Source organism: Palaemon carinicauda, chromosome 9 (genome assembly GCF_036898095.1).
Source record: "Palaemon carinicauda isolate YSFRI2023 chromosome 9, ASM3689809v2, whole genome shotgun sequence".
Taxonomy (NCBI): domain Eukaryota; kingdom Metazoa; phylum Arthropoda; class Malacostraca; order Decapoda; family Palaemonidae; genus Palaemon; species Palaemon carinicauda.
The window spans coordinates 72,643,786-72,667,726 of NC_090733.1; the positions used below are offsets into that span (position 1 = coordinate 72,643,786).

Below are 23,941 nucleotides of genomic sequence, written 5' to 3' on the forward strand. Positions count from 1 at the left end.
AAGTCTTGGTTACAACAGTTTTTCCTACAAAGACTCAAAATAACTTTTACCTGGACAGTCATACTTTTAAATATCTCAACACACAGCTTGCGTAGGCCGCTGACCTTGCATAGAAAGGTTTAGTGAGATGTATGGACTCCTTATTTTTGGTACAAACCTATTTCAAAATAATGAGCCCCTGGGTAGCCAAAAAGCCAGTTAGGCAGAGACGTCCACCCTTCTAATGGGTTAGTCACCCCTAATAAATAGCGTAGGTTTGTATTCCAGTTACGGAACAAATGACAAAATTGTAAATAATTTGTGTTTTTACCTAAAGATACAAACTTTTAGCTATTTATGCAAACTTACTCGCCAGCCCTATTTCCCTTGAAGTCCTACCTCTAAGCAAGGTTGGCTAAATCACAGGTGTGTAAACGTAAGCGGTAGCAAGCTATCCCCCCCCTACCCCCGCTAGCTATTGAAATGGGTAGTTAACCCCCGCTAAAATTTTAATGGCTCGTCCTTTCAGCTTCACCGAAAGTAATACCCCTAGTAAATAGCTAAAGGTTTGTATCATTAAGAAAAATACAAATTATATACAGTATGAATTTGTCATATTCATTTTAAAATTACCACTTTTTCTTATAATACCACTGACTAATCACTACTTCATTATTTGTTGAAGTATCAAAATACAGTAATCTAACCAACCTTGCACACATGATAATTGAGTCATATATGATTTGGAAGCTACATTTTTTTTATTCCTACTTTCAGTTTACTTCTGCGATTCACAGATGATACGTTTGATCCTGAGCAAAGTGCAACAATTGGTGTTGATTTCAAAGTTAAAACTATTACAGTAGATGGAAACTGCACAAAACTTGCAATTTGGGTAAGTATTTTTCAATGGAATATTGTAAATTCTTGATTTTAAATTCTTTGATTGAAGGAAGTCTTGATTTTTAAGCGAGAATATGGGATATAACAATTAGGTTCTATTTAATGTAAACACAGACATATATTGCATCAGGTTTCTAGGAAACAAACTCTTGACATTTAATAGTTAGTTGTCAGGCAATTCCTAAACCTTGTTATTTCACTCCATTAAAAACTTCTTTCAGGATTCTTATGTATTTTATATATTCCACTAGAAGTAATTATTTGGGAAAATTAGGTTTATGACTTTCAGGAATATTGTCACCAAAGCTGCATTCCTTTGTCATGTGTGAGCATCAAAGAGAAAATTGTAGCTAGTTTGTATTGATGCATGATATTGTTATAACATCCAACATTACTGTTTCAGATCCTCTCACAGATTTCTTTTCTTATTTAATTGACAGCAGTCAAGTACACTCCAGATTGTTTATTTGTTCCGTAACCGACATACAAACCACGCTATTTACATAGGGTAATACTTTCGGCGTAGCTGAAATGGCGAGCCATTAGATTTTTAACGAGGGTTAACTACCCCCGCGCTAGTTAGCAGGGGTAGGGGAGGGGTAGCTAGCTACCCCTCCCCCCTCACACACTGGTGAACTGACTCACTTCGCTTTTGGCTCGGACGATGAACGGATGTCTCTGTTCCCGTCCTTGCGTGGCAGCCATTTATTGTTTTGTCTTTACTTAATTACTTACTTTTCTTTACTCATGTATATATGTAAACATATTTTTGTGTTTATGTATATATTTGAGTATAGAAATCAGTAAGTTTCCTTTTCAGTGTTCGTGCTGTGTGTGTGTACGATATCACCGTGTGGCTGCCGGCAGTCAGGCCACTACGATGTAATTTCATGGACCGCGATCTCTTCCTTGGTCCTTCGGTCGCCTCCTTCCACGGCCGCCGTGGGGAGTCGTCATCGCTGGACTTATTATCCTGTTCTCCGCTACTCCTCTTTTCCTACGGGGAAGGTGGGGTTCAGCGTAGGAACGCGAGAGTGTAGTTTGACTACGGTCTCTCTCTCTCTCTCTCTGGAGGTCGTTCACCTTTTACTACGTTTTTTACATACTACGATAGCTCCTCCGTTCGGGTGGAGTTGCTACGCAATACTTTTTATCTCAATTATTTTTTTATTATTAAATCTAATTGTATTTGTTAACTTTTCAGCTTTTTAGAACTTTTTCCTTCGGGGTGTTTCGTTCTTACTTTTAGTGAACATTCTTTAATGAATTGCATAATTATAACTGTTATAATTCAGTTTTTGTTACAGTTCTCGCCCTTCCCCCTTCCCGTGAGTGTAGGTGGGGTTGGGGCTCTTGCCTGTTATGTAATTCTTGTGTTCTTTTCCCTCGGGTTTCCTCTTCGGAGTCTTCCTGGGGGAATGAATGTTAACTAATTACTTTTTATTTTCACAGTTAAAGATCTGTTTTCCGTTTGCTAATGTGACAACGAAGCAGAGCTGTCTTGTTGGGACTCGGGGAGTCGGCTGTTGCTGCCTCCTCTATAGGACTTCGTCAGGGGCGTGTCTCCTTCTCCTGGAAGTTCTCCCGAGACACCCGACAGCTCTTTAGTTCATCTTAGAACACTCAGGAGGTTCGCCTCCTTGGGTGGGTAACTTCCCTTCCGAGGGAGGTTCCCTGCCCAGGTTTGAGTTTCTTTCCCTTTCGGGGGAAACTTCTCTTACCTTTAATAATTATGATATGTTCCTGGTCCTCCGGCGGTTTTGCTCTTGGTGCTGAGCGACCGCTTTTGTAACCTTGCTCAAGGGGCTGAGCGGTTACTTCTCGGACCATGGTTTTTGTGCGACTATGCTCTTGGTGCTGAGCGGTCTCACCTGCAGTTACGCTCAAGGGGCTGAGCAGCTGCAGGAGTGCCTCTTCGGAGGTTGGCTCCTAGGTCACTGGCTGACCCTTCGGCCCTTGGGCTCCATCTTTAGTCTCTTCTATGAAGTTTTCCTCTCGTTCGCGAGAGAGGACACTCATAGAGACTCCTCTTCGGAGGACTCTTTCTGCTGTTGTTGCTGAAGGCTCAGTCCCCTTCGGGGGGCAGCTGAGCCCTATGGTCTCTCCTGCGAGTGTTTCTTCCCCGGGGGGGAAGTTCACCACAGAGACTCCTCTTCAGAGGTCTCCTTCTGCTGTTGTTGCTGAGGGCTCAGTCCCCTTCGGGGGCAGCTGATGCCACGGTCTCTCCTGCAAATGCTTCTCCCCCTTGGGGGAGTTCACTCCAGAGACTCCTCTTCGGAGGTCTGATGATGGTGCTCCTGCCTGAGGTCGTCTTCATCTTCACCCTCCCCGCAGAGGATCCTCCTGCCAGGCCTTCTCCTGGACGCAGATGCGCTGTGGGCGCCAACATACCTCGTTTCCTACGAGCACCGGTCCCTTCGGGGCTAAGGGCTTACTCCACAATGTGGGTAAGTCCCTTAAGTGCCAGGTTTTACCTGTGCGCCCACGTTTTCCTGCGCGCGTAGCGCTCTTGCGCTCTCCTGCTGTGTTCCAGTCTTCTCTCCTGCGATCTCCTGTAGCTGAGTCTCGCCGTAGATCTCCTGATCGCCAGCGCTCACCTACGCGCCAGCGCTCACCTGCGCCTCGGAGACCTTCTGTGCGCCAGCCCTCTTCAGCTCGCCAGCGCACTTCTGGACGCCCTTTCCTGATACGCGCCTTGGGCGCCAACGGTCTCCTGTACGCCCACGATCACCTGCGCGCCAGCACACATCTGCGCTCCCTTTTCTAATGTGCGCAATGCGCGCCAACGTTCGCCCTCGCGCCAACGATCTTTGGATCTAGGCACAGGCAAGGAGATTGTTCCTTCTTTTTACACCCTCGTTCGCCTTCTCGCCAGCGCACATCTGCGCGCCCTTTCTTGATGTGCGTAAGGCGCACCAGCGTACTCCACGAGCTTCCAGATGTGGGTGGAGGCGAAAGAAATCATTCCTTCACCTCCTCGCCGACGATCTACTGTGCTCTAGATTTGAACGAGTCTCTGAGTGCCCGCGCGCCCACGAGAAGTCTTCTGTACTCGCCCACGAGCGTTTGCTATTATGCGCAACCTCACCATCTGGTTCTGCCCCTCGCTGATATCTTCTGGCCGCGCAACCGCGCTCCATCGATCTCCTACGCGCCAGCGATCTCCTAGCGATCGCGCGATTCTTCGCCTGCCCGCTAGCGTTTTCAACGCGCCAACGCGCCCACGCTTCAGATTGCCATACGCGGCCACGCGTTGGCTCTCTTGTACGCGATCGGTCGCTACGCACCATCGCTCGCCGACGCGCCATCGCTCGCCGACGCGCCATCGCTCGCCGACGCGCCATCTCCCGCAAAGAACCATCGCTCGCCAATTGCGCCATCGCTCACTTACGCGTTTTCGGTCTTCCGACCGCGCCTATGTGCCCACGCGTCCTCACGCGCATACATGTTCGCCCGCGCGCAAACCAACGACTGTACCATCGCGCGAGCGACAAGGGTGATTTCGACGGCGATTCCCGTCGGGTTTTCGCAACATCGGCAACCTAGCGAGTTTTTTCTGGAGCGCATATTTTCAGATCATCATAGTCACGATCTTCACCTTGTAAGCGCAGAGCATGACATGTACAAAAGCAAGAAGAATCTTAAAAAGAGTCTGGGTAACATTCTTCTCCCTCTTCGGGCAGGCCCCATCATCCCTCTCCTCAGGATCGCCTGTTTCCCTTCCCTCCAACGGTGGCTGCTGACACTGCCTCTGTCAGTCGTCAACAGAGGGAATACTTTGAGATCATGGGGTAGCCTGATTTAGCTCTTCCTCTCCACCATTCCGTGCAACGGACCTTTCGGGGTTTTTCCCTCGAGAAACTCTCCGCCGGGCAGGTGACTTTTTCAACTTCGGGAATCTTGAACCAGGAGGAAGCCGCAAAGGGTGCCAGGAAGGCCACCTCGTGGCTGATCGTCGAGCTTGAGTCTTTGGCCATCTGGTCACGACCCGAGGTTTTATACAAGGAAGCTCCGGGAAGGTTATGGAACTTTCCTCCTTTCGGACACGTGCACCTTTCGTTTCCCGACACCAAGTGCCGAACTTGGGGACAAACTCGATGTTGAAGCATTGAGATGCAGTGACCGAGAGGTTTTTCTCTCGTAGGTCCCTACCGTGGATATCGGCAAACCCAGACTCTCTTCCATCCTTGGAAGGGGCTTGTTTTAGCCCAAGGACAAGGAACGAGCGACTAAGAGGTGGAGAAAATCGTATCACGATTCGCTCCTCCAAGGCGCTTACATCCAGTCCCTACAAGCCTCCAGCGCCTCAACTTCAACAGCCTCGTTCAGCCTAGGACATCAGAACCGGCACGGGCAGCTAGACAAGGTGTCTATGCAGCTTCCCCCCTCCTGTCGGGGACGAAGGGCGAGGAGCCCTCCTGGGAAGGCAATAATTCTAGAGGGGGCGGCCTAGGCTGCAAACGCTAGGATTGGCAACCCCTACCTGCATCCCCCAGTGGGGGGGGAATGCCTAGATTTGCGCCTTTAAGTGGCAGCAACTCGGGGCCGATTCCTGAACGATCTCCATGATCAGCCAGGGATTTCGTGTCCCGTTTCGTAGCATCTCTACCTCCCCGTCAGCGAATCCAGTGTCGCTGAGCCCCTATGCCATGGGATCGGCAAAGGGGCTAGCCCCTCGGGCAGAGGGCGAGACCATGCTCTAGAAGGATGCTCTGCAAGGTTGTCGGCGGGTCCCCCCAAGGTTCTTCAAATGACACTTTCTTGTAAGAAGCGCCTGAAGGCTGGAGACCCGCCATCGTCCTCTTAGCCCTGAACAAGTTTGTCGTACAAACTTCGGTCAGTATGATACAACAGTTTCGATCAGACTTGTAGGGAAACCACAAGACTTCACGTGCATACTGGATCCGAGAGACAGGTACTTCCAGATCCCAATCCATTCGTCTTTACAGGAAGTACTTGGAATTCAGCCTAGGCAACAGATATACCAGTTCAAGGTGTGGTGCTTCGATCTTTCCACAGCTCTGCAGGCATTTACCAGGAAGTTCATCCCGAACCCTCATGTCCACACAGGAGCGGCATCCGCCTCCTTCGTTTTCTGGATGACTGGCTACCCCGGCAGTTTCGGTATCGACCCTTCTTCGACGCCGAGACAAGCCTCTGGGACTGTGCCAAGATCTAAGGATCATGGTAAATCTCGAGAAGTTTTCTCTGTTTCCATCGCAACAACTAGGATATCTAGGCTTAATTTTAGTCTCCAAGCTCCGTTAAGCCTTCCCATCAGATGACAGGATAGCAAGGCGGAGGAGAGTAGGAGAACCTTTCCTCAGGCGAGGAGAGTCTCCAGCCCTTTTCTGGTTACGCCTCCTAGGTCACCTTCCTTCTTGACCCCTCTAGTCCCAAACACTCGCCTCAGGATGAGTCTCCTGCTTTGGCGACTCAAGTCCCGGTGGAATCAAGACTACGATTCCTCAGACATTCTGGTGCTATGGGACCTGCCGAACGAGGGATCCTGCAGTGGTGGTTGACCTACATAGCCTTTGCTAGAGAGTGGATCTTCTCGTCCCTCCTCTGCATTTGATGCTGTCCTCGGACGCGTCAAAGAAGGGGGGGGGGGAGGCACGTTCTGAACCAAAGGATCTTAAGCCTATGGCCAGAACTAGAAGGGTACCTCCACATCAATTGGCTAGGGATGAAGGCCGTATTCTGGCCGTCAACAGTTCCAACAGGCCCCGGCGAGTCACTCCATGAGCGACAACACCACGGTAGTTGCTTTTCATCAAGCGGGGAGGTACTTTTTCATAACAGTCTTCCCATCCTACAGTAGAGATACTGAGATGAGCCGAAGTCCACTCAATACCACTATCGGCTCGCTTCATTCCGGACAAGGAATGTGCTCTCCGACAGTCGGAGCAGAGCATTGCAGATAGAGAGTACCGAGTGGTCTTTGGAACTCCCAGTAGCCAGCAAGCTCGGACCTTGTGGTCCTGTTCGCGACAACCTTGAATTTCAAGCTGTCGCTGTATTTCTCCCCAGCCCCGGACCCCAAGGCACCCTGCCGAGATGTCTTCCCACATCGGTGGGACAATATCGACGTCTACGCCTTGCCACCGTTGGGTCTGAGGGGAAGGGGGGCTCAACAAGACCAGACTATCGGTCAACCTGTCGGTGACTCTGATAGCTCCGCTACGGCATCATGCAGTGGTTTCCGAACCTTCTGCATCCCTTGATGGAACTCCCGAGAGAGCTTCCCCCACGACAAGAGCTGAAGCAACCACACCACTACATCTACCACAAGCCGTAGCTCCGCTTCGGCTCCATGCCTGGAGTCCATCCAGCATCTCCTCACAGAGAGAGGCGTTCCGCGACAGGTCGCGGAGCGGATGTCTTGACACCTGCGAAGTCATCCGCAGGGGTCCACCAGGCGAGGTGGAGAGTCTTCTGTGGTTGGTGTCGTGGGAGAGGTATCTCTCCCCTCGATGCCACTATTCCAGCGTTAGCGGAGTTATTGTCCATCTGCGGGAGGAATTACGCCTTTTGCTCTTGGCGGTAAAGCCTATCGCTCAGCCTCAAGCCTGGCCTTCAGGCTCTAAGGTTAGACAATTCCTCCTCGCGGGATCTTTCTTCGCTCATACGAAGCTACGAACTTACCTACACCCAGTCGGAAGTGGGACCTCCTCCATGGAACATGGCTCGGGTTCTTAGGGATCTTAAGGCTTCTCCCTGTGAACCATTACGCTAGTCATCTGACAGGCACATGACTTAGAAGACGGGGCTCCGGCTCGCTCTCGCTTCGGCCAAGCGTATCAGCGTACTTAATGGTCTCTCGTACGACTTCGCCCATTCAAGAAGATAGGGAGAGGTAACGTTCGGGTTCGTCCCTGAGTCGGTTACTAGACTCAAGATCTTGGAGTCCCAAAGCTTCGGTTCGACTCCTTCAGGATTTCGAGTCTCCGTTCTGTAACAGATGACCCAGGCCTTCTCCTACTATGCCCAGCAAGGAGTCGGAGGTGTTATCTTAAAGAACAGCTGCAGTTCGTCCTCACGTGCAGCCCTGTTTGGGAGCACAGGAAGGACGAAGAGGAGGGTTACCAAGAATACCTTTGCAGCCTGGATTCTAGGACCATCCATCTCGCCCTGAATCCAGACCCTCCTCCGTCATGTAGCCTTAGAGCACACGATGTCAGAGGCATCGCAACGTCTTTGGTCTTCAAGAAGACTACTCTGTGACGCAGGTGCTACAAACTGGAGTCTGGAAGCGTTGGACGACCTTCACAGCCCACTACCTGCAGGACGTGACCCACAGGGCCTCGATACAGCTGGTCTAACCTCAGGCTCCTTAATGGACAAGTAGCAGAAGGTTGGGGGCATTGTTACCCGATGTCTGACTGCATGATTGAAAGAGGTATGTCTGGCCCTTACTTCTTTCTTCATCCTCCCCTCTCTTGGGGAAAGCAGCATCCTAGGTTCTCTGCATAGCTGACCTCAAACCTCTGCAGGTAAACCATGCTTTCTTGTGTTCCTAGTGTTAAAATGATACTGTCGTGTCCTCCATACCCTGACGAGGTGGTATTGGGAAAGTCCTAGTCCAGAATTCCATCTAAAGGTCTTCAGGTCGACTGCCTAGGACAAGTCACGCTTCTTCCCTCCACACGCAAGTTCCTTGCGGAGCAAGGAACTTGTTAGGTGCAGGGACTCTTTTTCTCGAAGTGCTGCTCACTCGGGTTCTGAGTTCCCGGGTAAAGCCAAAGCCAGTATGGCTGGGGACTTTCCACCCTTCCTAAGGGGTAAGTCACCCTATGTAAATAGCGTGGTTTGTATTTCGGTTACGGAACAAATGACAAATTCGGAGATAATTTGTATTTTTCCTAACCATACAAACCTTAGCTATTTACACATATTTGCCCGCCAGCCCTGTCCCCCAAGTCAAGTCCTACCTCTAAGCGAAGTGAGTCAGTTCACGTGTGTGTGAGGGGGGAGGGGTAGCTAGCTACCCCTCCCCTACCCCTGCTAACTAGGGGATAGTTAACCCTCGTTTAAAATCTAATGGCTTGCCATTTCAGCTACGCCGAAAGTAATACCCTATGTAAATAGCTAAGGTTTGTATGGTTAGGAAAAATACAAATTATCTCCGAATTTGTCATATTTTTTGGGCTCAGGCCATGTCGTCCTGATGGAAGGTTCCTTTCAGTAGCTTCCTAGGGTATACAGTGATACCTCGATAGTCGAACGACTCTATACTCGAACAATTCGGAGTTCGACCAAAATTTTCGAGAAATTTTTGCTGCGGTGCTCGACCAAAAATTCGGTACTCGACCAGCCGAACACGTGACGACCGCATGGGCTTTGTGATGATCGCGCCATCTCGGCCACTCTCGCTTGTTCGGGAAGCATCAGTTCTCTCGAGAGCGTCACTCAGACAACGCGCGATCAGCATTCGTTGTGATTTAGTGATTTTCAGTGCTTTTAATTGCTTTTTTAGCTTTCATAATGAGTCCCAAGAAAGTAATGAGTGTTAAGGGGAAGGAGAAGAGGAAAACAGTGCGAACAACGATCGAGTTGAAGAAGGAAATTATAGCGAAATATGAGAATGGTGTACGAGTGTCCGATTTAGCGGTAGAATACGGAATGGCGAAGTCGACCATTTCTACGTTTTTAAAGCATAAAGAAATGATTAAGAAGGCGAATGTTGCAACGGGAGTTACGGCGGTAACTAAGCAAAGGCCACAAGTGATTGAGGAGATGGAAAAGTTGCTTTTAATATTTATTAAAGAAAAACAGTTGGCCGGGGAAAGTGTTAGTGAAGCGTTCATTTGTGAAAAAGCGTTGCATATCTATGAAGAATTAGTGAAGAAAAGTCCGAGTACCAGTGAAAGTGATTCATTTACATTTAAAGCGAGCAGGGGTTGGTTTGAAAAGTTTCGTAATAGAACAGGTATTCATCGTGTTACTAGGCATGGGGAGGCAGCTAGTTCGGATCAAATTGCAGCCGATAAATACGTGGGGGAATTCGATCGGTACATAAATGAACAAAATTTGATCGCACAACAAGTCTTTAATTGTGATGAGACTGGGTTATTTTGGAAGAAAATGCCAGCCAATACGTACATTACCAAGGACGAGACGAAGATGCCAGGTCACAAGCCAATGAAAGATAGGCTAACATTGTTGCTGTGTGCAAATGCAAGTGGCGATTGCAAGATCAAACCCTTGTTAGTGTACCACTCGGACAACCCCCGGGTGTTCAAACGAAATAATATTTGTAAAAGTGCACTACCAGTTATGTGGCGCTCGAACACTAAATCTTGGGTCACAAGACAATTCTTTACTGAGTGGATAAACGAAGTGTTTGCCCCCCAGGTTAAGGCTTACCTCATTGAAAAGAGCTTGCCAATGAAATGTCTTCTGGTTATGGACAATGCTCCTGCACATCCTCCAGGTCTCGAGGATGACTTGAAAGAAGAATACAGCTTTATCAAAATCAAATTCTTGCCCCCCAATACTACTCCCATACTCCAGCCCATGGACCAACAGGTCATTTCAAACTTCAAAAAACTCTATACCAAGGCCCTTTTCAGAAAGTGTTTTGAAGTGACCAGTGACACGAAGTTGACCCTAAAGGAATTCTGGAAGGAACACTTCAGCATCCTCAACTCTGTTAACATGATTGACCAAGCTTGGCGAGGTGTGACCTATAGGACATTGAACTCTGCCTGGCGTAAGCTGTGGCCATCATGTGTCACAGAGAGGGAGTTTGAAGGTTTCCAACCAGAGGCGGGTCCAAGCACTGCTACCCCTGTAATTTCTGATGACACTGATGTCGTTGAGGAAATTGTTGTCATGGGCAGGAGTTTGGGGCTTGAGGTCGACAAGGATGATATTGATGAGCTTGTAGAAAGCCATTCTACCGAGTTGACTGTGGAGGAATTGTTGCACCTGCAACAACAACAGCAGCAGGATCTGATTGTGGAGCAGGAATCTTCAGAAGAGGATGAGGTAAGGGAGGATGTTCCAAGTTCTCTCATCAATGAAATTTGTTCCAAGTGGGCAGATGTGCAGGCTTTTGCTGAAAAATACCACCCAGAAATTGCAGTAGCAAACCGGGCAGTGCATATGTTTAATGATAGTGTCATGTATCATTTTCGAAGAATACTGCAGAGGAGGAAGAAACAATTAACAATAGACCAGTTTTTCACAAAAGAAAAGAAAGCTGCTACATCAAAGCCTGTTTCTCCTCCAAAGAAGAGACAAAGAAGAGAAGAAACCCCTGAAATAGATCTGCCCACCCTTTCATTGGAGAGAGAAACAACTCCTGAAGGAGAACTACCCCGCCACATCATGGAAGGGGACTCTCCTTCCAAGCAGTAACCTCCCCCTTCCATCCTCTCCACATCCATCCCTGTATGCCATCGAACCGCTGCTCAAAGGTATGTTCACTACAGTACAGAAAATGGTTTAAAATTGTTTTATTTTAGTACAGTAAATGGTTTAAAATTGTTTTATAGGATTTTCTGACCAATTTCATACACATTTAGATAATTATTGTTGTTTAGGTACACGTTTTATTAATATTTTGGGCCTGTTCGAGTGCTTGGGAACGGAATAGAATATATACCATTATTTCTTATGGGGAAAAAAAATTCGGTACTCGAACAAATCGGAGGTCGAACACGGATCTCGAACGGATTATGGTCGAGTACCGAGGTATCACTGTATTTGACTACAGTGATATTCCCAGAGAATTTAACTAAAGGTCTCCAGAATTCTAACTGCTGGCGCGAATATCCTTAAAGTTTCCTTTTGGGATATCGCATAATATCAGGGGACATATTTTTGACACGCCACATAGCAATCTGCACCCCGCATAGCGTTTATGCTTCGAGGGGAAAAGTGGCAAAATTAAAGAGGAGCCGTTACAAAATTCTCCTCCTCCGTTACTGTTTGAGTACTCAGATGACGTCATATCCGTCGACCATCTTTATTCCTTTCTCTGTAGCACGCCAGCTATGTGAATTTTCCTAGTGCTCTTACGTGATTTTGGATAATTATGCAATCTCCAGTGTCTTCTGCCTTTGGAAAGTTGAGTATTTGATTCTTATATTGTATAATTGTTCCGTAACCGAAATACAAACCACGCTATTTACATAGGGTATTACTTTCGGCGTAGCTGAAATGACGAGCCATTAGAATTTTAATGAGGGTTAACTACCCCTGCGCTAGTTAGCAAGGGGGTAGGGGAAGGGGTAGCTAGCTACTCCTCCCCCCCACACACCGGTGAACTGTCTCACTTCACTTTTGGCTCGGACGATGAGCAGACGTGTCTGTCTTTCGTCCTTGCTTTTGACAGCCTTAATATGTTTTTTCATTTTCTTCAGCTTTGTGTGTTTGGAAGTTGGCCTCTACCTTTCATCGCAATTATGCGCAAGTGCCCTGGACTCCCCGGCCGCCCCTGTGGAACATTCATGTCGGCGGTCGAGACGGATCCTCACACCCTTTGCCCGCAGTGTCGAGGTCAACGGTGTGATAGAGACTTAACTTGTAGTGAGTGCAGGGAGTGGTCTACCTCCCCGGGGGAGAGGTTTGCCCGGCAATGTAAGAAGAAGTCTAAGCGAGACCTTTCTCCTTCAAGGGCTGCCTTGAAGAAGGAAGGCTCCAAGGACTCTTCTTCCGCCGCCCGAACTTCCTCCGAAGCTCCAACTCGATCGGTCTCTCGTGAGAGGCCGTGGAGTGGTAGCGTAGGCCATTGTTCTGTTTCCCGACCTCGGGGTGCGGGAGAGGGCGATGCCTCCCATAGCGAGGCAGCTCCCCCTCTTCCTCCGGGGGAGGTTATTGATTTCCCATTATGTTGATGACCGTGCTGTGTCTAATGATGATCTCTTCCAGCTTTGGGCTTCCTTGGGGCTGAAGGGCTCGCCCTCTAAGGAAGCCCAGTTTAACCTGATCCAGTTGGGGGCAGCTGTCAAGCAATCGCCGGTAATAGCAGAGGTAGACCCTCTGTCTATTGTCGACGTTGTTGTGGCAGAGGCTTTCGACGGGTCTGGTCAAACCTCTGCTGCTGCTGCTGTTGCGGACGTTGCTGAAGGCTCAGCTTCCCCCTCGGAACATCCTTTGAGGGGAGAGTTGAGTCCCATGGTCTCTCCTGCGGGTGCGTCTCCTCCTCGGGGGAGCGCACTGACAGACTCCTCTTCAGAGGACCGACGATGTGGATGCCCTGCCTCGAGGTCGCCTTCGCCGTAAGGCTCGTCCTCCTCTTCGCTGTAGGGGCCTTCCTTCTCTCTATATGGGAGTTAGGAGGTGCCTCTTCGAGTCTTCTTCACCGGCGCCTTCCCAAGCAGAGGATTCTTCTCGTCTGGAGCAGACCGTCGCAGCCATGTCCTTGGACGTCTCCGCAGATCGCTCGCGATTTCCTATGCCTGCCAGACCTTCCAGACCTTCCGGCCTGCCATCGCCTTTCCTGGATGCAGATGCATAGTGGGCGCCTACTCATCCCGTCATCCGACGGGCACCGGTCCCTTCGGGGCAAAGGGACTTATCCCACGGTGTGGGTAAGTCCCTTGCACGTCAGGGTTCACCTGCGCGTTTGCGCACTGTAGCGCACATGCGCTCTCCAGAGTTCCAGTCTTCCGACTCGTCTCGCCAGTGCTCACCTGGGCGTCAGCGCTCTCCTGCTAGCCGTCAGCGCCCTTCATTCCCTGCTGCGCGTCATGCGCGCCATCGGTCTCCTGAGTGCCCACGATCTCCTGCTCGCCAGCGTGCACCTGCGCACCCTGTTCCTGATGCGCGCCCTGCGCGCCAACACTCGTCCACGCGCCCACGATCTTCGGATCTGGACGCAGGCAAGGACTTTACTCCTTCGCCTCGCCCACGCGCACCTGTGCGCCCATCTTCGCCTGCGCAACAGCACGCGCGCACTTCAAGAGTTTCTGCGCGCCCGCGTGCCCACGAGACATCTCCATCTGATCCTGCGCCCTAGCTGACTGCGATCGACAACGCGACTGCGCGTCAACGCCCTCCTGCGCGCCAACGATCTCCTACGCGCCCGCCATCGCCTGTGCGCAAGTGCTCACCAACGCGCCCATGCCACTGATCGTCACAGGTCTTCGACGCGCCCACGCGCTAAAACACCTTCGTGCAGTCGGTCACCCTCTCGCCAACGCGCCATCATTTGCCAACACGCCATCGTTTGCCAACACACCATCGCTCGCCAACACACCATCGCTCGCCAACGCACCATCGATCTCCAACGCGCCGTCGATCTCCTGCTCGCCATCGCGCGCTCTTTCACCTGCGCGCCAACGCGCCCCCTCGCCAGCGCGCCCACGCGCCCACTCGCCCTCGTGCGTATATCTCCGCGCGGCCGCGCTCCAGCAGTCGCCCACGTGCGACCCAGCGAATGTTCCATCGTGCGAGCGCCAGCGCGGCCCCCATTCTCGCCGGGATCCGCAGCGCGTGCAACCTACGGGGACGCGTACTTCTAGATCGCCATCAGGATCGCCACCGCGCAGGCGCAGAGCTTTCGTCCAGGAGCAGGAAGAGTCATCGGAGAGGTCCAGGCAACATTCTTCCCTTTCTTCGTTTCAGGCAGTTCTCGTGGCGTCCACTCCGAAGGATCAGGAGAGCCCCTTCCCTCCAGCGGGGATTACTGACACTGCGTCGGTCTCCCGTCAGTCTTGGTTTCGTCACCTGATGAAAACGGTGGTGCAGGCTGTGAAGCCGGCCCTCGCTGATCTGGGACTTAAACCAAAGACAGACTCACCCCTGCTGAAGAGAAGGAGAGGAGTGGACTTCGTGGTGACTTCTCCCAGGGAGAAGTTGGCTCTCAAGAGGTCCGGTAGGAAGGCTCCATCCTCTTCGCAGTCGTTTTGTCCTTCTCCTGTGGACGAAGCTTTTCCGTCCTCAGGAGATTCCAGCGGGGTGAGGGCCTCTCCCACGGCACCAATGGGAGGAACCCCACCTTGAGGAAGAGAAACGTCTCGCGTGGAAGGTACATTCCAGACCTCTTTGCTGGAGTCCTATATCCCTCCCAGGAGGGAACCCAAGGACTCAAAGACGATTCCTAAGTCGTCGTCACGGATCCGAACAGAGCAACCAGACCCCGGGAGAACGTCCACGTGTCTCCCCAAGAAGAGCCTTTGGGGACAGGAGACTTATCTGCCAGTCCACAGGGAGGAGAGCAGCACGAGTTGGAGCATGCCTTCTGGCAGGTCTTGAATCTGATGAGGCAACTCAACAGGTTCAAGGACCCGGAGATCGCCCCTCGCGAAGGCAAGGATACGGTCCTAGATCAAGACTATGGTACCCAGAAACCCCTAAGGGCCAGTGCAGCTTTGCCTTGGTCCCAGCGGGTGAAGAGTGCCAGAGATAAGGTCGAGGCCCAGCTCTCGGAACTCGCCTCCTCCAGCCGTTCTTCTGCCGGGAACAAACTCCTCCCAACTCCTCGTGTACAACAGAGGAGGTAATTTCAGATCATGGGGGAGTCCAGTATGGCTCTTCCCCTCCACCACTCGGTGGAAGAGCTCACCAGGGGAACTTCTCTTGAGAAGCTCTCCTCCCGGCAGGTGACATTCTCGGCATCGCAGATCCTAAGCCAGGAGGTCGCGAAGTGTGCCATGCAGGCCACTTCGTGGCTGGATGTCTGGCTGGGGTCTCTGGGCATCCTCTTGCGCTCCGGGGACTTGTCTAAGGAGAGCAATAGGAAGGCCCTGGAGACCTTCCTCCTCTCGGGCACTCGCTCCATCGAGTTTCTGGCTCACCAGGTTACCAACCTGTGGGCCAACTCGAACCTAAAGCGACGTGATGCGGTGACTGAGAAGTTCCATCCTAAGGTCCCCGCCGTGGATGTCTGCAGGCTCAGACACTCCTCCATCCTTGGAGGAAGCTTGTCTGAGCCCAAGGATATAGAACGCACAGCGTAGAGGTGGAGGAAGTCGAATCATGATTCGCTCCTCCAAAGGGCCCTCACATCTCGGCCCTACAAGCCTCCAGCTCCACAAGAACAACAACAGCAGCCTCGCAGGACACCGAAGCAGGCTCCGGCAGCTAAGACGAAGGTGTCTAAACCACAGCCCTTTCCTGTCAAGGACAGGAGGGGTGGGAAGTCCTCCAGGGGAGGCAGAAATCCTAGAGGGAGCGGCCGAGGCGGCAAACGATAGGATTGGCAGTCCCCCTGCGTGTCCACCTGTGGGGGGATGCCTACAAAGTTGCGTGCACAGGTGGCAGCAACATGGGGCCGATTCCTGGACGGTCTCTGTGATCGGCCAAGGGTATCGCGTCCCATTCACAACATCTCAACCTCCCCTGACAGCGAATCCAGTGTCGTTGAGCTCCTATGCCATGGGATCGGCAAAGGGGGCTAGCCCTTCGGGCAGAAGTCGAGACCATGCTCAAGAAGGATGCTCTCCAAGAGGTTGTCGACGGCTCCCCAGGCTTCTTCAATCGACTCTTTCTTGTAAAGAAGGCGTCTGGAGGCTGGAGACCCATCATCGATCTCTCAGCTCTGAACAAGTTTGTCAAACAAACTTCGTTCAGCATGGAGACAGCGGACACGGTCAGACTTGCAGTGAGACCGCAAGACTTCATGTGCACACTGGATCTGAAGGACGCGTACTTCCAGATCCCAATCCATCCGTCTTCCAGGAAGTACTTGAGATTCAGCCTAGACAACAAGACCTACCAGTTCAAGGTACTGTGCTTCGGTCTCTCCACAGCACCTCAGGTGTTCACTAGAGTGTTTACCCTGATTTCATCGTGGGCGCACAGGAACGGCATCCGTCTCCGCCGGTATCTGGACGACTGGCTGATCCTGGCAGACTCGGAGTCGACCCTTCTTCGACACCGAGACAGGCTTCTGGGACTTTGCCAAGATCTGGGGATCATGGTAAGTCACGAGAAGTCCTCTCTGCGGCCGACCCAACGACTGGTATATCTAGGCATGTTATTAGACCAATCTCCACAAAGCCTTTCCATCAGACGACAGGATAGCAAGGCTGAGGAGGGTTGCAGAGCCTGTCCTCAGGCGAGAAGAGCTTCCAGCCCAATCATGGTACGTCTTCTAGGTCACCTAGCCTCCCTGGCCCGTCTGGTCCCGAACGGCCGCCTCAGGATGAGATCCCTGCAATGGCGGCTTAAGTCACGGTGGAATCAGGGCAGCGATTCCCCGGACTCTCTGGTTCCTATAGGACCCACGGAACAGGCGGACCTGCGGTGGTGGCTGATCGACGAAAACCTACGAAAGGGAGTCGATCTTCTCGTCCTTCCCCCGGATTTGACACTGTTCTCGGACTCGTCAAAAGAAGGGTGGGGGGCCCACGTTCTGAACCAGAGGATCTCAGGCCTTTGGTCAGAATCAGAAAAGTACCTACACATCAACCTGCTAGAGATGAAGGCCGTGTATCTGGCTCTTCAACAGTTCCAACGGACCCTGGCTGGCCACTCCGTGGTGGCGATGAGCGACAACACCACGGTAGTGACTTATATCAACAAGCAGGGAGGTACCTGTTCACAACAGCTATCCCATCTTGCAGTAGAGATACTGACGTGGTCCGAAGTCCACTCGATAACACTATCAGCTCGCTTCATTCCTGGCAAGAGGAATGTGCTCGCCGACAGTCTGAGCAGAGCTTCATAGATAGTGAGTACCGAGTGGTCTTTGGATCCTCAGATAGCCAACAAAGTCCTGACTTTGTGGAGTTCCCCGACAGTGGACCTGTTCGCGACAGCCTTGAATTTCAAGCTGCCACTGTACTGCTCCCTAGTCCCGGACCCCAAGGCTCTCTGGCAAGATGCCTTCCAGCAACGGTGGGACAACATCCACGTTTACGCCTTCCCACCGTTTTGTCTGATGAGAAGGGTGCTCAACAAGACCAGACTATCGGTCAATCTGTCAATGACCTTAATAGCTCCGCTATGGCATCACGCGGAATGGTTCCTGGACCTTCTGCAACTCCTAACGGAACCTCCGAGAGAACTTCCCCCACGACACGAGCTACTCAGACAACCATATTGCAACATCTACCACAAAGCCGTAGCCTCGCTTCGGCTTCACGCCTGGAGACTATCCAGCGTCTCCTCACGGAGAGAGGCTTTTCGCATCAGGTTGCGGAAAGAATGTCTCGACACCTGCGGAAGTCCTCCGCGGGATTCTACCAGGCGAAGTGGAGAGTCTTTTGGGGTGGTGTCGTGGGAGGGGTATCTCTCCACTCGATGCCACTATTCCAGCAATAGCGGAGTTCCTCGTGTATTTGCGGGAGGAAATGCACCTTTCGGTCTCGGTGGTGAAAGGCTATCGCTTAGCCTTAAGCCTGGCCTTTAGGCTGAAAGGAATGGACATTTCTTCCTCGCTGGAACTTTCTTTACTCATACGTAGCTATGAGCTTACCTGCTCAGGGCTCTGAAGAGACCCCCTGTTCGAACCATTACACCAGGCCTCTGATCGACACCTGACTTGGAAGACGGCATTCCTACTCGCGTTGGCTTCGGCCAAACGAGTCAGTGAACTTCATGGTCTCTCATACGACATCGCCCATTCAAGGGGATGGGGGAGATAACGTTCAGGTTCGTCACTGAGTTTGTTGGCAAGACTCAGAACCCTGGAATGCCGGACCCATGGTTCGACTCCTTCAGGGTCACGAGTCTCCCTTCTGTAACAAGTGACCCAGACCATCTGCCATTATGCCCAGTGAGGAGTCTGAGGCGTTACTTGAAGAGAACAGCTGCAGTTCGTCCCCACGTGCATGCGTTGTTCATAAGCACGGGAAAGACTAAGAGGAGGGTCACCAGGAATACCATCTCGGCCTGGATTCGAAGGGTTATCCATCACGCCTTGAATCCTGACCCTCCTCCGTCACGTCGCCCTAGAGCACACGATGTCAGGGGCATCGCTACGTCCCTGGCCTTCAAGAGAAACTTCTCTGGGATGCAGGTGCTACAAGCTGGGGTCTGGAAGCGTCAAACGACCTTCACAGCCCACTACCTGCAGGACGTGACCCACAGGAGCCTCGATACTTTCTCTATCGTCCCTGTGGTGGCTGCACAACAGCTGGTCTAAGCTCAGGCTCCTTATTGGACAGGTAGCAGAAGGTTGAGGGCATTGTTACCCGGTCTTAGTCTGCGTGAATAAAAGAGTATGTCTGGCCCTTACTTCATTCTTCATCCTCCCCTCTCTTGGGGAAAGCAGCATCCTGGTCTCTGCATAGCTGACCTCAACCTCTGCAGGTGAACCATGCTCCCTTGTGTTCCTAGTACTGTATTAACTTAATACTGTCGCATCCCCCATACCCTGTCGAGCTGGTATTGGGAACGCCCTAGCCTAGAATTCTATCTAAAGGACTTCAGGTCAACTTCCTAGGACGAGTCACACTTTATTCCTCCACAGACAAGCTTATGTAGGCCGCACGTTCCTTGCAGAGCAAGGAACTTGCAGAGCAAGGAACTTGCAGAGCAAGGAACTTGCGAGGTGCAGGGACTCTTTTTCTCGAGTGCTGTTCACTCGGATTCCGAGCCCCCGGGTAAGCCAAAGCCAGTAAGGCTGGGGACTTTCCACCCTTCCTAAGGGATAAGTCACCCTATGTAAATAGCGTGGTTTGTATTTCGGTTACGGAACAAATGACAAATTCGGAGATAATTTGTATTTTTCCTAACCATACAAACCTTAGCTATTTACACATATTTGCCCGCCAGCCCTGTCCCCCAAGACAAGTCCTACCTCTAAGTGAAGTGAGACAGTTCACCGGTGTGTGGGGGGGAGGGGTAGCTAGCTACCCCTTCCCGTACCCCCTTGCTAACTAGCGCAGGGGTAGTTAACCCTCGTTAAAATTCTAATTGCTCGTCATTTCAGCTACGCCGAAATTAATACCCTATGTAAATAGCTAAGGTTTGTATGGTTAGGAAAAATACAAATTATCTCCGAATTTGTCATTTTACAGCTTTGGGCTTCCTTTGGGGCTTAAGGGCTTGCCCTCCAGGGAAGCCCTGTTTGACCTGATCCAGTTGGGTGCAGCTGTCAAACAGTCGCCGGTAATATCAGAGGTAGATCCTCTCTCTATTGTCGACGTTGTTGTGGCAGAGGCTTCCGACGGGTCGGGTCAAACCTCTGCTGCTGTTGCGGATGTAGTTGAAGGCTCAGTTCCCCCCTCCGAACACCCTTCGAGGGAGGCGCTGAGTCCAACGGTCTCTCCTGCGGGTGTTTCTCCCCCTCGGGGGAGTGCACTGACAGAGACTCCTCTTCGGAGGACCGACGATGGTGTTGCTGTGCCTCGAGGTCGTCTTCGCCGTAAGGCTCGTCTTCCTCTTCGCCGTAAGGCTCGTCTTCCTCTTCGCCGTAGAGGCCTTCCTTCTCCTTACAAGAGAGTTAGGAGGCGCCTCTTAGGATCTTTGCCTTCGACGTCCTCCGCAGAGGATCCTCCTCGATGAGAGCAGACCGTTGCAGCTGCATCGCTAGACCTCTCAGCAGATCGTTCGCGATCTCCGACGCTTGCCAGACCTTCCAGTCTTCCATCTCTGTTCCTGGACGCAGATGCGCAGTGGGCGCCAACACACCCCGTTATCCAGCGGGCACCGGTCCCTTCGGGGCAAAAGGGCTTATCTCACAATGTGAGTGAGTCCCTTAAGTGCCAGGTTTTACCTGCGCATTCACGATATCCTGCGCGCTCGCTCTCCTGCTGTGGACCAGTCTTCTGCTGAATCAACGCGCCAGCGATCTCTTGCTGAGTGTCGCCGTAGATCTCCTGCTCGCCAGCGCTCACCTGCGCGTCAGCACTCTCCTGATCTCCAGAGACCTTCTGTGCGCCAGCGCTCTCCAGCCCACATCTGCGCTCCCTGTTCCTGATGCGCGCCAATGTTCTTCAGAGCGCCCACTATCGCCTGCTCGGTAGCGCGCAATTGCGCGCCCTGTTCCTGATGCACGCCAACGCTCGCCCGCGCGCCCACGATCTCCGGATATGGGCGCAGGCAAGGATATTATTCCTTCGCCTCCTCGCCGACGATCTCCTGCGCGCCCTCAGTACTCGCCCACGTGCCAGCCATCGCGCGCTCTCTCCTGTGCGCTCTTCTAGACAGCGAGTTTCTGCGCGCCCACGAGAAGTCTCCTGTGCGCGCCCACGAGCACTCGCCCTTGCGCGCCAATTCACCTTCTGGTCCTGCGCCCCAGCCGATGTCTCCTGACCGCGCAACTGCGCGCCAACCGATGTCTCCTGACCGCGCAACTGCGAGCCAACGATCTCCTGCGCGCCAGCGATCTCCTGCGCGTCCACGCGATCCTTCTCCTGCGTGCAAGCGCTCTCCAATGCGCCCACGCTTCAGATCGCCGGAGGTCTCCGACGCGCCCCACGCGCTAACTGGCCCGTGCGCAGTCGGTCGCCTTCTCACCCTACGTGCCAACGCGCCATTGCTCGCCAACGCGCCAGCGCTCACCTGCGCGCCGTCGTTCTACTGACCGCCAGCGCCCGCCCTTACAACCGCGCGCACCCTCACCTGCGTGCCCACGCGCTCACTCGCCCGCGCGCCCACGCGCTCTCTCGTGTACTTCTGTAGCCTGAATCCTAGGTAGGAGGAGAGGGGGCGGTTGATTGGAATATGCCAGTAGGCATTTGCCAAGTCTATCGAGACTGTGTACGCCCCTTTTGGTTATAGGGTCTCTATGTGTCGAAGGGTTAACATCCTGAACTTGTTGTTTTCTATGAACTTGTTGAGTGGCGACAAGTCCAGAATGACTCTGAGTTTGTTTGAGTCCTTCTTGGGAATAGAACAGCCGTCCTTGGAATTTGATGGACTTTCCCCTTCTTATCACCCGCTTGATCAAAAGTTCTAGGGTGTATTCTTCCAGTACGGGGGTGGATTGTTGGAAGAATTGAGGAAATGGTGGTGGAGCCTCGCTCCAGCTCCATCTGAGTCCGTTCTTGATTAGACTGTGGGCCCAAGGATCTGAAGGTCCAACGATCCTGAAATTTTTGGAGTTTCCCTCCTACCTGGAGCAACTCATTGCTTCTGATTTCCGGAGGATTTACCTCCTTGACCGTGTCCTCCCTTACCCCCTTTACCTCTTGGGGGGTATCTAGAGGAGCCACGTTTAGACCCTCTACCCTTGGGACGAAAGGTAGTGGTCTGCCTCTGGAACGCAGGGTTGAACGCTGGTGACTGGGCAACCAGCTGCTGAGGCACCATCTGATAGGTTGGTTGGGGTTGAGTTACCATCTGGGGCACCGCAGTCATGGCAACTGTGGGATGTTGTTGTTGTTGCTACTGTTTGGCAGGGCGAGAGGGCAGCCTGGGTCTTTTAGTCTTCCTCTTAGGGTGGGGACCCTCATCCGGGGAAGACTTCCTCTTCGCCGACATGCCCCACTTCTGGAGAAGGTTTCTATTCTCCGTGGCGGCCTTGTCTACAAATTCCTTGACCACTTCACTCGGGAAGAGGTCCTTACCCCAGATATTAGAAGCTGTCAACTTCCTGGGTTCGTGCTTTACTGATGCAGAAGCAAACACGAACTCCCTACATGCTCGTCTGGCTTTGACAAAGCCATACAGGTCCTTGACCACAGTAGCCAAATGCATTTTGGCCATGACCATGTTCATATCCGGGGGTTCTACTATTGCTTGCCGTCGTCTCTAGACAAATCTGTAGAGGTAGAGATGCGGCCAGTCTTTCTTTGGTCTCTTGCTCCCTACGCAAGAGGAATTCAGACAGCTTTGGGAGATTTTCGCTGAACTGACGTCCAGCGATATCTGCCTCCAACTTCCTAACTGATAAGGTAAGGTGGACTTCCTTCCAGTCCTTATCTTCCGTGGACAGGGCTAAAGATAATGGTCTACACTCATCGAGTGTAGGTTTGCCTGCCTCTATTGCCTTCATGACTGCCTTAAAACCCTTGGATGTAAAGGGAAAGGCTAACGAAGCTGGAGCAAGAAAGGTGGGATGCTTCTTGCTAAGGGCTGTCACTTTAGAATTAGTGAAGCCCTTCTGCTTCAGGCTACTTGTCAAAAGAGCCTGAGCTTTATCGTGGTCAAGTACTATGACCTCCTTAGGTTCTGTCTTTTCCCTCGATGTTGGTTTTGTCTTCAGACGGACGAAGCAGTCTGGGTAGGCCTGAAAGCTGAGCCAGAATTCAACTTCCTCGATAGGGATGGTCCCCAACTTCTCTGATATAAAGATCTTGCCGCTGGTAATAGGCATGTATTCTGCATACCTCCAGGGATTAACGTCAGAGCAAGTTGGAGGATCTTGAACCTTGAGTCTCTTGTGAGACCCACAGGAGGCGGTGAGTTGGGCCATTTGTCTTTCCCATTTTGCCTTGCTTGCGAAGGCTCTCCATCATTGCCATAAGACTGGCCATTGCCTACCTCATGTCATCTGGTGGAGGGGCAGAAGATGTAGAGGGTAACGGCTCTTGAGCCGGAACTGACGGAAGGGACTCCGATTCGACATCATCCTCTTTTTTTTCAGGAGTCAAGGTGGACTCCTCCTCGAGACCTTCCGCTAGAAGGCCCTTCTCGGTGTCCTCAGACACCTCCGACATCCTCTTGTCTAGGTGGATGTCCTGCATTGCGTCGGAGACGTCCGTATCTACGGCAATCTGGACGCAAGGGATCTCAGGTCGTGGCTGGGGTATGACAGCTTCCACACCCGCTTTTGGGAACAGCAAGGAGCGCATCCGTTTGCTAGGAAGTTAAGGTCCCGTGGCGTTCTTCTGAAAGCCACGAACCCATCTGAGCAGCTTCTCTCGTGCTGCATCCCTTAACTCCGCTGTCTTGGGGTCATCAAAAGCCTCGGTAACCAAGGCCTTGCACATCTTGCAGTCCTGGGGGTCCTAGTACCTAAGAGGTCCTTTGGAAGTGGTGCAGGGGGCATGAGCCCTGCACTCTGCATGGCCACAGAAGTCCTTTCTCCTAACGTTGCTGAAGACTTGTAGGCACTTTGGATATTCCTCCTGTAAAGAGAGGAAAATTAAAATGAGTATGCAGTAGTTTATCTCACCTGATAAACTATATAAAATATTATTAATATTTTAGCATTATAGCTTAGGATAGACAAGCTAGAAAGGAACTAGGAAAGACACATACTGTACTTGTG

The 23,941-nt window shown here is 51.9% G+C and overlaps 1 protein-coding gene across 1 annotated transcript in view; it reads left to right on the top strand.

Moving 5' to 3' along the window:
• LOC137646993 (ras-related protein Rab-18-like) overlaps positions 1-23,941 on the top strand; it is a 129,814-nt gene that overhangs the window by 21,842 nt on the left and 84,031 nt on the right. Inside the window, exon 2 of the mRNA XM_068380078.1 lies at positions 757-874. Within this exon, the coding sequence (XP_068236179.1) occupies positions 757-874 (118 nt within the window). The remainder of the gene's footprint in view (positions 1-756; positions 875-23,941) is intronic.